Genomic DNA, 15,931 nt, shown 5'->3' with positions numbered 1-15,931 from the left:
TAAGATATATTTTGAAGTTAGAGCCAATAAGACTTATTCTTACAAACTCAGTTTGCAGATGGAACTGCTTCCCAAAGAGCCAGTTTAAGTTTACATAGTAAGAAGCAGAGCTAGATTCCAAATGCCATGCTCCTTCCTCTATGTTAGAGGTTCTTGTACTTCAGTGTGCATTAGAATACCATTGAAAATTTGTTAAAATACTGACTATCGGGCCTGATGCAGAGGTCCTGATTCTGTAGGGCTGGGGCAGGACCTGAAAATTTGCATTTTTAAGAAGTTATGCTTCAGTAGTGCTGTCGCAGCTCGTTTAGAGTCCGCACGGTGAGAACCCTTGTGCTAAGCTGTTTGCCAGTAGCAGAGTGAAGCTGAGATTAAAGTACAAGCATGCTAAGGTGCTCTTGGTTCTCCACAAAGCTCACTGCTTGCTGTCACATCAGGTCCTGTAGCCAGTTCACATAGACAAAGTAGGATGAGAGTGCTAAAGCAATTATCTTTGAGGAAGGTAAAGGGAAGTATAAAATGGATTTAATTCACTTGATAATTACTCATTTTTCCACCTCATTGTGTCTGTATAGTCACTTCCTTTCTTTCACAAATAGACATATAGTATTAAATAGCCATCATTTAGAAGCATGAAGTGTGAACTAAAAGAACCTGATATTTAATACCTTTTGTATTTCTCCTATAGGTAACAGGTGTTAGGAGAGTGCAGTCATCATATTTCCATTAGGAAAATGGAATATTTTGGGAATATAATATTTGAGCAGGCTTCAATTCATAGAATCTTGTCATGTTTGAACTGGAAGGAACTATGGAGGCCAACCCTTTGATTTTTATAAGGAAAGAAAATAAAGCCAAGAGACATAAAATAACTTACCCAAGATCATACAGTGAGTGAGAGTCAGAGCCATGACTAGAGCTGTTCTTTCTGTTATACTGCATGTTAATTTTCCTGCCAAGAAGACATTTTAATACAGTAGGTAAGGGGGAAACCCATTAATCATCTAGATACTTTTTCTGCATATCTTCCACAACCAAGGTCATAAAATGAAAACATCCAGATGAACAGTTGACTTTCTCAATTCCTATTTTGTAAGATAATCACCTGATTATTGAGTCCAAATAGCTCTTTTTATTTTCCTTTCAAAATTACACATTTAGTTGTGTGTCTAGACTTTGTATGCTTTGGTCCTTTGGCTCGAATGACATAACTGTAGGCTCGATGACTCTGCAAACGATGTTTGAGTATCTCTAAGGTCATCAGTAAGTGAATACAGAAGCATCATGCAGGACAGCATACTAATTTCCCCCCAGATATGCTAAGTATATGTGATCACTAGATAAAAGTCAGCCCTACAGAGCCGCTTAAAGGACACAGTGACCAAAAACTGAACACAGTAGATAAGGTACTTCCACAGTAGAGCAAGAGTCTGCTTAATTGTCCTGGACAGAACTGATATGGAGACCCTCAATTTCCCTCAGTGCCACTTAAAATAAAGTCAGCAATTTTTGTTTCCTTCTCTTTGTCTGGTAGTTCCAATAAGATGGCTTACTGCAATATTTCAAGAGGTGCACACTGAGAACACAGTGTAAACGAGGGCCAATGGGAAATGATACAGAAGTAGGGTCATGAGATCCTTACCCAAGAGAAGCTTCAGATTAGGGAAGAAAAAGCCATATCAAGGACAACATATTAAAATACAATTCAGTTCCTTCACTCTGTATTGCCATAGAAAGCAGAGGTGCTATTACAATTTTTTACCCAGCAAGGAATATTGTTTAAGTATACTTGTGGCAAGTTTTACATAAGTGAATTCATTTATCTGCAAGTTTCTATGCTTGTCTAAAGTAGGAGTTCTCACACTTTTCGTTTCAGACCACTTTTCACCTTTAAAAATTATTAAATACTCCAAAGAGTTTTTGCTTATGTGGGTTATACCTACTAATAGATACCATATTAGAAATTAAAACGAAGAATTTAATTCAGTGATTTTTTTTATTTTAAAATGAAAACATGTTAACAAAATTAACATATTTTAAGAAAATTGACTGTATTTTCCCTAAAAAATTAATGACAAAAGGGACATTGCTTATGTTTTCACAAATCTCTTTAATGTCTGTCTTAACAGAAGAAAGCTGGACTCTTATGTGCTTCTCTAGTCAGTCTGTCATGATGTATTGGTTTGGTTGAAGTAAATGAAGAAAATCTGGTTTCCTACAGATAGGTAGTTGGAAGGAAAAGTTCTCATGGACTTTCTGAAAGAGACCTGGGAAACCCCAGTGGTCCTGAGACCATACTTAGAGAGACACAGGTTCAAAAGAATGCTCCCATCATCACTGATAGGTAGGGTTGAACATATTTCAACCTATAGAGCCTATAGATAGAGCATGGATGTTGAAGGCAAACAGGCCTGTGTGTTCATCCTAACTGAACCACATTCTGAATTGAGACCTTAATATTTCTGGGCCTCATCTATAAAATGAGGATAATTCTATTTAGCCTACAGGTTACTATGAGGTTGAGAAATGATATGTAAAAAGGGACACCGATGAGGTACTCCATAAATACATAGTGTCAATGTTTGGTATTTTGCTCAAAAGGTAGATAGGGGAAGGAGAAAGGGATAAATTCAACAAGAGCAGATTTTGGGAATTACTAGGTAGTGATTAAGTTATAAATTAAAAGGAAATTAATCTGTGTCAGGCTAGAGTCATACCTTGGTTTTCTGGGGTAGAAGTGAGCTTAGTGAACCAACCTTAAAAAACAATAGAAGTGATGGCACAAAACAGGCTGTTTGTGGCAAATGAACAGGATGTGTTCAGAAGGTCTACAATTGGAAGATCAGGGAAGTCTTCATGGAAGAGGTGTTTCTTCGCAGTAAAAACGGGTTAGGAATGAAGTGCAAGATAATACTCCAAAAAGACAAAGTGGTAAGAACAAAGGTTTGAGGAGGAACTGGCTTATTGGACTTGAGGACAAAGAAGACCCTTTCTTGACAGGGGCTATGTGTTCAATGGGCATAGTTACAGAGAAAGTAAGAGAATGGGGGTAGAACCAGATAACAGGGTACTGTAAATATTAGCCTAAAAATATGAAATGATGGTAATGTTCTCTTAGTATGTATAACAGTTACAGCATGCAAAGCACATTCACAAATCCTGTCCATTATGTCACACACAGATTATTTCCTACAATCATATCTGTTGTATACATTAGTGAATACCTGTTAATAGAAATGTGCTTGGTTGCCCTCCAGTATACCTTCCCAGTAGTCGGCTTTTATCTTTTGTGCAGAGTTTATCATTGTTACCTGTGAGAGAGAGTTGGCCAGAGGCAAAAGTGCAGCATAGAGGTAAAGAGACCCTAAATAGGAGGGTCCAAGTGAAGCACAAATTAACTGTGAATCCAGGAGATTCAAGAGTTCAGTTGATTCAAGATGCAATCTCAAGATTTAGCATATTAAAGTTAGAAGAGACTTCAGACCCTGTCAAGTCCAACCTCACCTCAATTTAAATGAGAAAACAAGCTTTCAATCTCCAGGCCCTAAATCCAAGCTGCTTCTGACAAAACAAGATTTACATGACTTCAGTCATAGTATTTTTCAAAGTGCACGTGTTGTTTATTCATCAAGTCCCTTGTTTTTTACATGAAATTCTAAATATTTAAAACAAAGCAAGGCTTCTCTAGTTGAAGACAGTACTTCCCCAGAACCCTCAGAGCTTCAGAGAATTGAATTAGAAAACCCCCATATTAGGGTACTTGCTTGCTGTTGTGTGTGCAGTGGATGAGAGACTGAAGTCAGAGGATGGGAGATGATGAGGGCTGAACAAAGATTAAAGAGGTACCGTAGCTTAGAACACAATACAAGTATTTCTGGTAAAGCTGATCTTTCCATTCAATGACTTGTGCAAATGGGAAGTCAGGGGTTTAAATGGAGACTGTAGTGATAAGTTGGAAGACTCTCTATAGTATGGTTTCAAAATGAATAGTTCAAGTGCCAGCACTGGAAAACATTGAATTCAAGGCAAAGATAATGAGAATATCTCAATGATTCTGTCAACAATCCAAATTTCCAGACTGGAGATAACAACTATACACATAGGTGGTAAATTGAAGATAGTAATTATCTCCGGGTTCATAAAACCCACTATCAGCAAACTTCTGAAACATTTTTAGCCAAAGCTCTGCTTTCCTGGAATTGGTTCATTTTCTCCAAGGCTGTGTAAGAAACCAGAAACAATTTCAAATGGCTACTGGGTCATCTTTGCAATAGTAATTTAAATGCTTTTCTCCAGCATATCATTTCTTTTACATTTTTAAATTTCTAAGCTCTAAGGCTCAGGATGGCATTTTTTCCTATTAGGAATGTCTGATTTTGGAGAATCAGAGATGTCTCCTTTGAGAATTGTTTGGCCACGAAGTTCAAATTCTGTCCCTCTGAAGTTAAATTCTTATTGGATATGATGCTTACATGATTCCAGTGTCTGAAATACACAAAGATTCAGGTCATTTCTGGCAGTTACTGCACAAAAGACCGAAATGTAAAGATTGTTCATCTATCCAAGAGACTAACAGTGTCACAGGTCAAATCCAAAACAATCATTTAACCTTATATTTGAATTTGTAGCTAGAGGACAAGACTTGTTATGTTTTAGAGTGAGGATTATTCCGTTTCAAACCTTGAAAGAACATGAATGACCAAAATGGATGATTTAATAAGTGGAGGTGATTAATTATGTTTAATATGTGGGATATACATATATTACCTGAAAAGGCATTTTAAATATCCTTTCTGAAATAATAGTGCTATACCAACCTATTCAGGCCTTGTATAGAGTTATGATTTAGGCATGGCGTCGTCAAACGTAGTTGAAACTAGATACCAAGGAGTAAATACCACAAGCCCATATGTGTTAGCCACTCCCTACCCCACCCACCCAAGGAAACCATGTTTTCTGTCATGCACTAAAATGGACCATTTGCTGTTCAAGGACTTAGAACTAGGTGACGCATAGAGATATGGAGAGATGAAAACAATTTCCATCAGACACAGGACTTTACACAGGAAACTCACCCCACTTAGATCTGATTCATCCCATCTCAGTGAGTGGCAGCAGAAGTCTTCACCGTGTGGGCTTTTGCCCTATAGATCTGCAACTGGCATGTAAAGAAGAAAGATTATCTCCTTTGCCATTTATATAATATGATATTCCATTCCTAATCCTGGGTCCTTGTCCAGATGTTCACTTCAAAAGGAGTATGGTTTTATCATTTCAGTTTTGGCTTCTAGGAGTTAATTTTACTTTAAAAAGTAAAGAAAACACCTGATGATGTCTCTCTACTCCTGTGTTTGCTTGTGATTTCACCTGGGCCGGCACAAATAACCACCACTGAGCATTCCTGTCAAGCACCTTAACCTCCACAACCCTGTTGGAAGAGACAAAATGAACCCATGGAAGTAATTAGTTAGAACTTTGCAAGGTCTTTTTGTAATGCTCTCAAGACCCTCCCTTCCCTTCCCCATCTCCCTTTCTGTGATGGCAAGATTTTGCTACTGCAAGCTCTCTATAGTTTTGAGAGAAAGCAATGAATAAGCGCAAGTGTTACAGGAAATCCATGACATTGAAATCTCAGTCTCTGCACGTGGTTTTGATGTTTCCTTTTTGAACTTCAACTTGACATTGCTTCATAAGTTCCATTTGCCCTTCCATTTATTTTTCCCTCAGTCTCTTTGAAAAGTTTGGCTTAGTTGTTAATATTCCACATAGATTTCTGTAGCTTTTCCTGTTTGCTTTGTTTTCGTGGGCTCTGTGGGGGGTAAATATTCAGCAGGTAGAATGTGAAATCAGGCACACAACTGCCATTAGCCCTATCAGGGCTACACATCGAATTCTCCAAGCAGAGAACAGAAAAGGTATCTACCTTTTGAGCTCCCTTTGCATTAGCAGCAGGAAGATACAGAACAATGGCAGACTTGCAGCTCTTTCAAGGATGAAGGTGATAACCTTTCGTTCAAGTTAATGCTTGTTGATGTTATAACTTTTTTTTTTTTTTAATCGACCCTTTCAGCCTCCCTTCATATGCAGCAATGCATCATCCCCCTCAGGAGAGGATTTGTAAAATTGTGTTTTGCTCCTTGAAAAACAAGCAATTGCTAGAAGATGTTAAAAGGAGAAAGCAACATTTATTCAGGGACCTAGAGACCTCTGCTGGTTAAATGACTTGTTGAGTGTTTTTCTAGTTTTGTTTATTAGTAAGTAGGTAAGATAGACAACTTAGCCTCAACACTAATAATTTCCTTTTGAATTAAATTATAGCTGATTTGAAGCCTCACTAAATGAAGATACTGAGGTCAGGTCAGCTAAGAGACATGTTATGAATATTGAGCAGCATCTGCTCATTGAATACCGGTAACAATTCTAACTATTAGGTTTATATTGGTAGGCATTACCCTGTAGAATTGCCCTGTGAGAAAAAAATATTCCAGAATGATAGCTGTAGTTCTCTTCTTCATGAACTTTGGGCTGAAAGTCTTCTACTTAAATACATTTGCCATTACAGTTAACAATAGCATGAATTGTGCTTTTGGCAAGGCTTGATATTTGTGAAGACATGGAATGTGGAATTAAGGTGGTCTTTATGTCTATTGAGAATAAGGAGAAACAAGTGTGACTTCAACTGAAGCATGAGAAAGATGGCATAATTTGGTTGATGGGAGTGGTACTGGGCAGTGGGCAATGTGGGAGTTAAGTGCTGTTTTTGAATTCCTGTCAGACTGTGGGCAAGACTTGATTTCCTAAGAAAGTTTCAGAAAAATCAGGACTCATTCAGAGATTAGGAATCCTGGAGCCATAATTTTGTGTATAACATGCTATCAATATGAAATAAGTCAGTAATAAACAATGATGTAGTCAAGAAGAAGAAAGAAGCTACACAATTATCTATATAATGTGTAGGAGTAATGTATATTTAGGGACAGACTAAGCTGCTGTAACAGAAAGACCCAAAAATACAGTGGCTTAAAAAAAGTAGTTTCTTTCTTTTCCACATATTTCCCCCAAAATCAGCTGGTGGGTGTGAGTGGGGCTGCTTTGCTCTACCAGGTCATTCAAAGTCCAAGAATGGGTAGTCAGCATTTTTTATCCTACGTAGCTTTTCTCTAATAAACAACAGCCTAAGGCTGTTGCAACTGTCCCTTTTTTTCCCCATCACTGGTATGGGACAAGAAGAGTCCAGGACAAGTATCTTTCAGTAAACTAACCTGGAAGTTGCTTTCACTACTGTCACACAGGTACTTTTAGCTTGAACTTGGTCACATAGTTACCTCTAACTGCAGAGAAATCTGGGAAATGTAGTGTGTATCTAGGCAAACATGAACCCAGCCAAAAATGGTGGGACAGTATGGAATATTTCTCCCACAAAAAAAGGAAAAAAAAAAAAAAAGAAAGAAAAGAATAGATGCTTGGGGGAGAGGGACAGTTAATTTTGCCATATGGCAGTGCTAGTTTTATTTTCTGCCTTTCACAATTAAAAGACCAGCCACATGGGCTGCAAAAACAGGACCTTCCATGTTGGACATAGGGTAGGTTGTCTTCTAAAAGTACCCCCTGAACTCTTACCCAGTCTTGTAATTTGCAAAACATCTGGAAACATAATTTTATTATAAGCCTACTTCTGTCTCTTGATTGCATGTGATAAAAATAGACTCAACATACACTGAATGTACATATTTTCTTTGCTTTCTGAACTGTTATAGCTCAACCTAATTGGATTCAAAAAATAAATGATATACACGTGGCTATAGAAGAAAATGTCTTTTGGGAATGTAAAGCAAATGGAAGGCCCAAACCTACATACAGGTGGCTAAAAAATGGTGAACCTCTATTAACTCGGGTAAGCCAACTGATGATAATTGTGTCTTGCTACTGACTATAATGTTTACTGTGGCCTCATTGTTATGAAAGCAGGAAAATGATGAGTTTTATTTCCAAAATTATAAACAATCAAATATTATTAATAGTGGAAAAAGTGGAAGTGAATGCAGCAGATACATAGAAACTACATAAATCTAGTTCTTCAGCCTTGTTTAATTAAGCTTCTGCATAGAACCTTTGGTTTTCACCAATTAACATCTTTGGCTGTACCATTAGAAAGTTACGCAGAGGGGCGCCTGGGTGGCTCAGTGGGTTAAGCCGCTGCCTTTGGCTCAGGTCATGATCTCAGGGTCCTGGGATCGAGTCCCGCATCGGGCTCTCTGCTCGGCAGGAAGCCTGCTTCCCTCTCTCTCTCTCTGCCTGCCTCTCTGTCTGCTTGTGATCTCTCTCTGTCAAATCAATAAATAAAATCTTAAAAAAAAAAAAAGTTACGCAGAAAGTCTGAAACTTGTAATTGTGCTAAGATACAAATTTGCATATGTTCCAGATAAGGGAGAATAAGGCCTCTCAGCATATAGATTCTCATCTCAGTGTGGTTTTGTTATTCTCTTCTGCCTGTGGAGATTTCTGGACAATGTGATGTCCAACATGATCACTCTCAAAACACCCACCCTGCCTCCAGACATGTACTAATGACCTGCGCAATTGTAAGATTAACATCTGTCATGCAACAGAAATAGAACAAAAACAAAAAGTGATCCCTGGGGTTGTAGGCACCAGACGGTAGGCCTGAGAACAGGCAGTGGCACCTGAGAGCTCAGACTTAAAAAATTATATCGTCTCTGGAGACAGGATACAATATCTTTGCAGTAAAGACTTAGGGTGGGGATCTTCCCCACCTGCTGCTATCCAGTAAAAGAAGCAATCAAACCTATTACCTGCCTGGTGTAACAGGGCACTGTGGTACAAGAGAACTCCTGGGAACTCTTGGGCTCTGACTCCCGCTGCCTCTGGGATGAGAGCTGCAGTGATTTGAGTATCCTCACAGATTAGACCTCAGAGAATCCTTGAGTAGATCTGTTTCTAGACTGGTGGCCCAGGGGATTAGGTAGAGGAGCCACAAAACTGTGAACAGGAATAAAAACAAAGAAAAATAACTCTTTTTCATTAATAAACCTGCAAACCAATATCCAAAACATAGGCAAAATTTTATTTTTTTAGAAAGATGACCAGCCTATAGAATATTCTAACAAAGCAAAAGGAATAAGTCTCTTTCGGGTGCTGAAAGAGTTGCATGAAGAAATCCTGTCCATGAAAATAAAAAGATATTTTGGAGAGATAAACAGACTTTTTAAAAGAATAAAATGGAAATTTTAGAAATACATAACCATGGAAATAAAAACCATGCAGACTATTCATTTTGTAAGGGGACATGATAGGTTAAAATAATATGTTTAAAGGATTTGGAAGGTGTACTTCTCAAACATTTAACAAGTGCTAACTGATCTTGACACTTTAAACTCATTGTCTCATCTGATATTCACAAGGAAACTTATGAGGTATCTGCTATTGCTATGTCCAGTTTACAGACAAGGAAACACCTGTCTAAGATCACATCCATCCTTAGTAAGTAATGGAGCCAGGATCCAAATATTAAATGTCTGCTGGATTCAGAACCGGGAAAGTTTGCCAGAATAAGGTTTTCAGAATTGGTTATATGGAAGATAAGATCTTAAGGAAGAGGGGTGTGGGGGAGAGGATATGGCATAAAGGGAAGAAAAATTCAAATGCTCTTTGAAATCCTGAAGTGGTCACTCTCCATCTTTGAGAATGTTTTCTAAAAACAGACTCTGAAGCAGAGCTTTGTGTTCAGGAGGTATGCTGGGAAAGCTCTCAGAGCTTAATCTGTGGAGTCAGGGAAGCCAGACTGGGCAGAGGTTAAACAGTGGTGCGGTTCCAACAGAGGCCTTCAGAGGGCGCACTGGAGCAGAAAGTCCTTAAGGGGTTCCCAAATTGCCCCAAAGGGAGTCCTGCCTTTGTACCCCATGTACCCTTTGTACCCTTTGACCAGTCATTGAATTTGGGAAGTTCTTTCAGTCAAGAGCACTTCCCAGAGAGAGAGAGAGAGACAGAGAGAGAGAGAGAGAGAGACGCAGCTATGAGCAGTCATCAGATTTACCAGAGAGCACAAGTGCCTTGGTTCTGAAAGAGCATCTGGAAGGTACTACAGAATCTGCCATGAGAGAGGGGACGTTGACATAATACAGAAATGCCCTGTGAGGGAGCAGATCCTGACAAAGAGCTTGGAATGAAGCAAGGGGGAGGATGAGGAGGACCTTAGAATGAGGAACAATTGAGTCCAATTTAACTTTCTTGTTGTATTTTCCTACTGAACTCAAATGTTCACTGAAATTTGACATTTTCCTCAGGCCCCAAGTCGAGAGCCAGTTTTTCATACTCAGATTTCCTCCACCACAGGCAGCCCAGTGAAAAGTGCCTGCTGTGAGCAATGGTGGGTCATCAGTGCACACAAAGCAGAAAGGGGGCTGTCGCCCTGTCACATACTTCTCTCCTGTCCCTGGAAGGGCTCCTGCTGGCTCCATGATTCTCCCAATTATAAAAGCCAAACTCAAACCACTACAGTGTAGGGTAGATAATAGGCATTTTCTCCCTATTATTTAATGTGAGGGAACATGGATACCTAGATTTGATCAACGCCTAGTAAGGTGCCCGCCCAGCTAAATCACAACCCTACGGCAAATAGAAAATCAGTATGTCTTTATTTTATTTCTTTTAAATGCCAGGTTCCTGGGGAGGAGGAGATCCTTTCTGGGACTTAGGAAAATTGATAATGCAAGTTATGTATCCTCAGGCTGACAAATGAAAATAGTCTTTTGTTTAATACACTAATTTCTTTCTTCCAATTGACCACCAAAAGATGGTCCTAAGCTTAGATGATGCCACTGACAGCAACAGAGTGAAGGAACCTTAAATTATTAATACCTACTTTTTTTTTAGTAAACCTCAACCAATGTGAAATATTCTTTTTCTGCTTCTCCAAGAAGATTATAATTCTGTTAACCTTCAAAGTATTGTCTGTTCATAATCTGAGTGTTTTTAATACTCTAAACAGTAAGTTTGGTTGTATTCCCCACCCCCCTCCCCCAGTTCGCACAAAGCCTCGGAGTAAGAAAGACTTTTAAATTTTAAGTTCATCTATTTAGAGGAGATATTAATCTGAATGGTTTCACTATTGAATCAATGAGAACTCCAGAGTCCGCAATTTGAATTCCATTTACCAACTGACGTACAAGGTTGTTCTATTTAGTGCCTGACCTGCCACAAATTTACTTGACAGATAAATAGATCATGTTATGTAAATTGCTTATATGATGGCTATTTTCTTCTCATTAAGCCCCTTTGATATAACATGTAGCAAAATTGCCTTAAGGTCTCTGTTGTAGAAGGTCATTGTTTTGTGTTCCTCTTTTCTTTCACAGGATAAAATTCTAATTGAGCAAGGAACTCTCAACATAACCATAGTGAATCTCTCAGATGCTGGCATGTATCAGTGTGTGGCAGAGAATAAACATGGAGTTATCTTTTCCAACGCAGAGCTTAGTGTTATAGGTGAGTCTTTATACTGGAAAGAAAAAAAAAAATAGGTCACTAAACTAACATGTGTTTTGCTAAGCATATTCTTCAATTCCACCCCTCAAAGGGGGTAAAGATACTGCTCAAGAAAAAAGTAATGCATTCTGCAAGCAATACAAGGAAACCCCTTTCTAAATCAGTCTCTACTGATGCTTCCAGTGGGTAACACCGTTCCCTCAGCACCCCAGTTTATTCCTCTGTCAGCCACTCTTCTAAAGTGAGCGGTTTCTGAAATGCTGTGGAGCCTTACTACCGTGCTGATTGGGTACAAACTCCTGCTTGGAAGGATGAAGAGTTGACTTGCTTTGGAAAATTCCTTTGAACAGCTGGCAGAGTACATCTTGTTCTTCCATATCGGAATTTTCCAGAGTATACAGAAGTGGTCTGCCTCTCCAGCTGTCTCTTTCACCATGTGACCCCTTTTCCTCTGCAATTCAGCTATAGTGACTTTTCTGTTCTGCATATTTACCATTCACCATCCTCTCTTCCTCCAGGGGCCACTGGAACATACTGTTCCTTCTCCTTGGAATGATTTTCCTTCCCGTCTTCATTTCATCAACTCCTTCCCTTTCTCCATCTCCAAGTTCCATTGCTGCTTCCTCAGAAAGTCACACTTGGTCCCGTGCCTCAATCAACTTCGCCTTTTACAGACTTTTATATTGTCTCTTAATTATCCTCTATAACAGATACCACAGTTGCATTTTACATTTGTTGATGTGATTTTTCAGGTTTCTTTTTTTATCCCTCTCATTGCACATTAGCTTCCCATGTTGTCAAGGACCATATTTGGTTTACTTATTTTATTCTCAGGAGTTAATATAATAGTGAAGCACATAATATGCACTCCATAAATATTGAATGAATGTAGGAATGAATAAAATGTGATAATGGTGAAAGAGTTAAGAGGCCGCTTATAAAAATGAATTATTTCCCGTGCCTGGGTGGATCAGTGGGTTAAGTATCCAACTCTTGATTTCAGCTTACATCATGATCTTGGGGGTTACGGGATGGAGCCCCAAATATCCAACTCTGTGCTTAGCATGGAGTCTGCTTGAGATTCCCTCTCTCGCTCTCCCTCTGCTCCTCTCCTCTTTCATGTACACACACACACACACACACTCTCTCTCTCTCTCTCTCTCTCTCAAATAGATAAATATTTTTAAAAAATAAAAAACGAATTAGGACTAAAGTAAATAAATAATTGAAAGTATAAGTTAAGTGAATTGGCAAACCTATTTTCATTAAAAAAAAAAAGAAGTCCAGGCTATCAATTTGCTTGTGTCCCATTAAAAAAAAATATCTTGACTCTGAATTCAGAATTTATCTAAAGTGCCTAAGCAGTAGTTTTTAGGGAGAGCATAATAGAAAGATTATGAATAAGAGAGAAGCAGAACACAAAGGGAGCTGATTCTGTAAATCCTGATGATTTGCCCAGTTTAAAGTCTTGACTTTTTCTTCTGCAAGGCACTTTTTGATGCCTAGCATGTGGAGCCTACATGTATAAGAAGATACTGCCAAAATAAATGTACTTCTTCCCTGTGCAAATTTAAAAAGGAAGGGAAAGCTTCCATGACTTTTCTTCTTACCAAGTTCTTTAGCTTGAACCAGCATCCCAAAAAAGACAAGAATCTGTGAGAGCTCATGGCCCTACAGCCTGTTTCAAATAGACCAAAGAGCATGCTGCGTTCCTAGAATAATCATGAACTTGTCTTGGCCCTACTATAAGTCTGACCTTTTTGGAAGCCTAAGCACATGTCCCTCTCACTCTATGAACATTGGGAGCAACAATTCCAACTTTTTCTGGGACAAGTACGATGGTTTCATCCTGCCCCAGTTAGATCTGATGATTTGTTGTTGTAATTGACTCTTTTGGAGCAAAATTCAGCATGATAGGTTACTTAAGATTTTCTGCAAAAAGAAGTGTGTTTTCTGTTAAACTGTATGTCAACTAGTTAGAAGAGCTAAAACTGAGGACGTATATAGTCTAATGAATGAATCACATTGTCCTAAAACCCTCTAAGTGAGTGCTTACCAATTTACAACTCTGGGAAACCCATTATAATTTTTAAAGATTCTAAAAAAGAGAAAAGAAAAGAAAAAGATTCAGTAGGTCCCTTTGTTAAAGTAAGAAAATTTGATAATAACAAATGACTGTAAACCTGGGATATGATTATGGGGTAACAAGAAAGAATAAGTGAAGTCCCAGAAGCAGAGCTAGAAGTGAGAAAATGTATCAAATGATTTTTATCTAGAGCACCTACCCACAGCTGAAAATAGCAGTGTATATGAGATGTATGTAAATGTATATATATAGTCTTACTTGTGGATAGAATATAACAGCTTAAAATAACTCCTCCCACAGCCTTCTCTGAAACCCTGTCTCCTCCCCCTGCCTGGGGTTCAAGGCCTATGAGTTGGGAATCACTGTTCCCTCTTTTACAGAGTTTTATTTCAAATCATTCCCAACTGGCACTAATTCCAAATGAATTCTTGATCTGAGTCCTTTCTTAAGTGCCCTAAGGTCAGCAAGGCAGAGCAGTGAAGATAAGAAGAAAATGCCTGAGAAATTACTTAACCATTCTATTTCAACTATGTTGAATATGAGAACAATAGGGCATGTCAGTAAATGATACAGGCCAAACTGTAGTAAAAATAGTAAGGCTTCTAGGAATTCAGGAAAGAGGGTTTGGCTAATGGGCTGGGCTGGGCAGCTAAGCCTTGAACAGTGATTTATATTTGGACAGACAGAAAAGAGGACCAGGAGTATTCCAGATCAGAGTGAGATGGCCGTAACAAAGGCTCAAAGTTATAAAACATCTGGACAGTTTCTGGCACATAGAGAATCCTGAATGATTTTAAAATTTTTAATTCAAATATATAAAGGGTATGGGCAAAGTTTAAAATAGATGGGAAAGTTAATTGAGAGCCAATTTTTAGAGAATCTTGAATAACAAACTTAGAAGGTCCTTCTTTAGTGTCCCACTTCACTTCCAAAAAAATCATATTAATATTCTCTAAGTGTATTGAAAGGACAGTTAAGTGTTGAAGGAGTAAATCCCTGGAGTTCATTTTAAGTGAACGAGGGAGAAGACATTTCACTATATAAAAATACACATAAATTAATATTGGCTCACTTGGATAAGCTATAATATGATTGTATTCCACAAATCACTTTGTTTCTTAAAGAATAGTAATAGTTTGACTCTTTGGGATCAGATAATCGATTTGTTTTTACCTTTCTAAGAATCATGGTGAATTTGAATTGAATAAAGAAACACAATGAAAATAACATACTTTATTATCAGGAAGAAAAAAAAAATAAGAATGTTGATTCCAACCATTGATCAAATACCAGGATCCCCACATGCTAGAGAGGAGATTCCCTTTCATGCTAGGTAATAATATTCTCATGAATAAGAGATGGTTAGGAAGCATATTTTTAAGAGGCTTTTTCCCATGGTCTTATTTTATGTGTTCTAAATAATGTGTATGTAACGTATCTATATTTAATGGATTGAAAATGCTAAATAATTAAGTAGGTGCTCAGTGATTTACTCACTGGCTGGGAGAATAACATAGACTTTTACCTTGAGGTCAGTCTATTAGAGTAGACCTGGTTTTGAGGACATCAAATAGAACTGTCCTTCCTTGTGACTGACCTATCCCCATTGATAGCCTAGTGTTCCTCAAGGCATCTGTGCCCAGGCTTTTTCTCCTGTCTTAACCTACATTGTGGAAGAGTTTGACTATGTGATGTACTCCTACAGGACTCCTGGGAGGCTATACAATTCTCTGGGTAATGCCATCATTCCATCCTTCTCTCCCACTCATGAAAGTGTGTTGGAATTAGGGTAAATAGAGTCTGTTAATCATGGGGAACTTGGATCTTCTATACAACCTAATTAAAAAAAAAAAAGTGTCCTGTTGGTAAAAATTTAAATTTTCTACTGCAACATTTCTACTCATCTTTAGTATTGGTGTCCCCTCAGATGATCATTGGTGATGGGGAATGCTGGTTGAATCACCAACCTTGAGATATTTTTGATGTTCCAATTAGAATACTTCTGCTGTATATATAAACATAAGGTAAGGACAGAGCACAACTAAGGCCCCAAAAGCAGAAGCAGGGATTAAGGTACCTCTGAGCCATTATAGGAGAATTCTCTAAGGAAAAGCCTATAAAAGAAAGCAAGATAGGGAAGGGTCAGTTTGGGAGCTGAGCAAGGTCATGGTCTAGCCTATATCTCATCCTAGAGGGGGGTATCCAGATCATAACTGCATCTCAGAGTTGTTACCACCTGAAGCAAGGAACATAGACTTTTCTAAAATTTCTGTTTATCAGTCCATCTTTGGGCTGCCCCTTAGATGGTATTGGCAGTGGGTGTTGGGGTGGTGATGTGGG

General features: G+C 38.4%; 1 protein-coding gene across 7 annotated transcripts in view; it reads left to right on the top strand.

Annotated features, from left to right (window-relative positions):
* CNTN4 (contactin 4) overlaps positions 1-15,931 on the top strand; it is a 963,126-nt gene that overhangs the window by 806,423 nt on the left and 140,772 nt on the right. For all 7 annotated transcript variants that reach the window (XM_047746452.1, XM_047746460.1, XM_047746478.1 and 4 more), the window contains 2 exons: positions 7,758-7,894; positions 11,376-11,505. In XM_047746452.1, the coding sequence (XP_047602408.1) occupies positions 7,758-7,894; positions 11,376-11,505 (267 nt within the window). The remainder of the gene's footprint in view (positions 1-7,757; positions 7,895-11,375; positions 11,506-15,931) is intronic.

Source organism: Lutra lutra, chromosome 1 (genome assembly GCF_902655055.1).
Source record: "Lutra lutra chromosome 1, mLutLut1.2, whole genome shotgun sequence".
Classification (NCBI taxonomy): Eukaryota; Metazoa; Chordata; class Mammalia; order Carnivora; family Mustelidae; genus Lutra; species Lutra lutra.
Note: the sequence above shows the minus strand (reverse complement) of the source record. Positions and strands in the feature narration are given on the sequence as shown.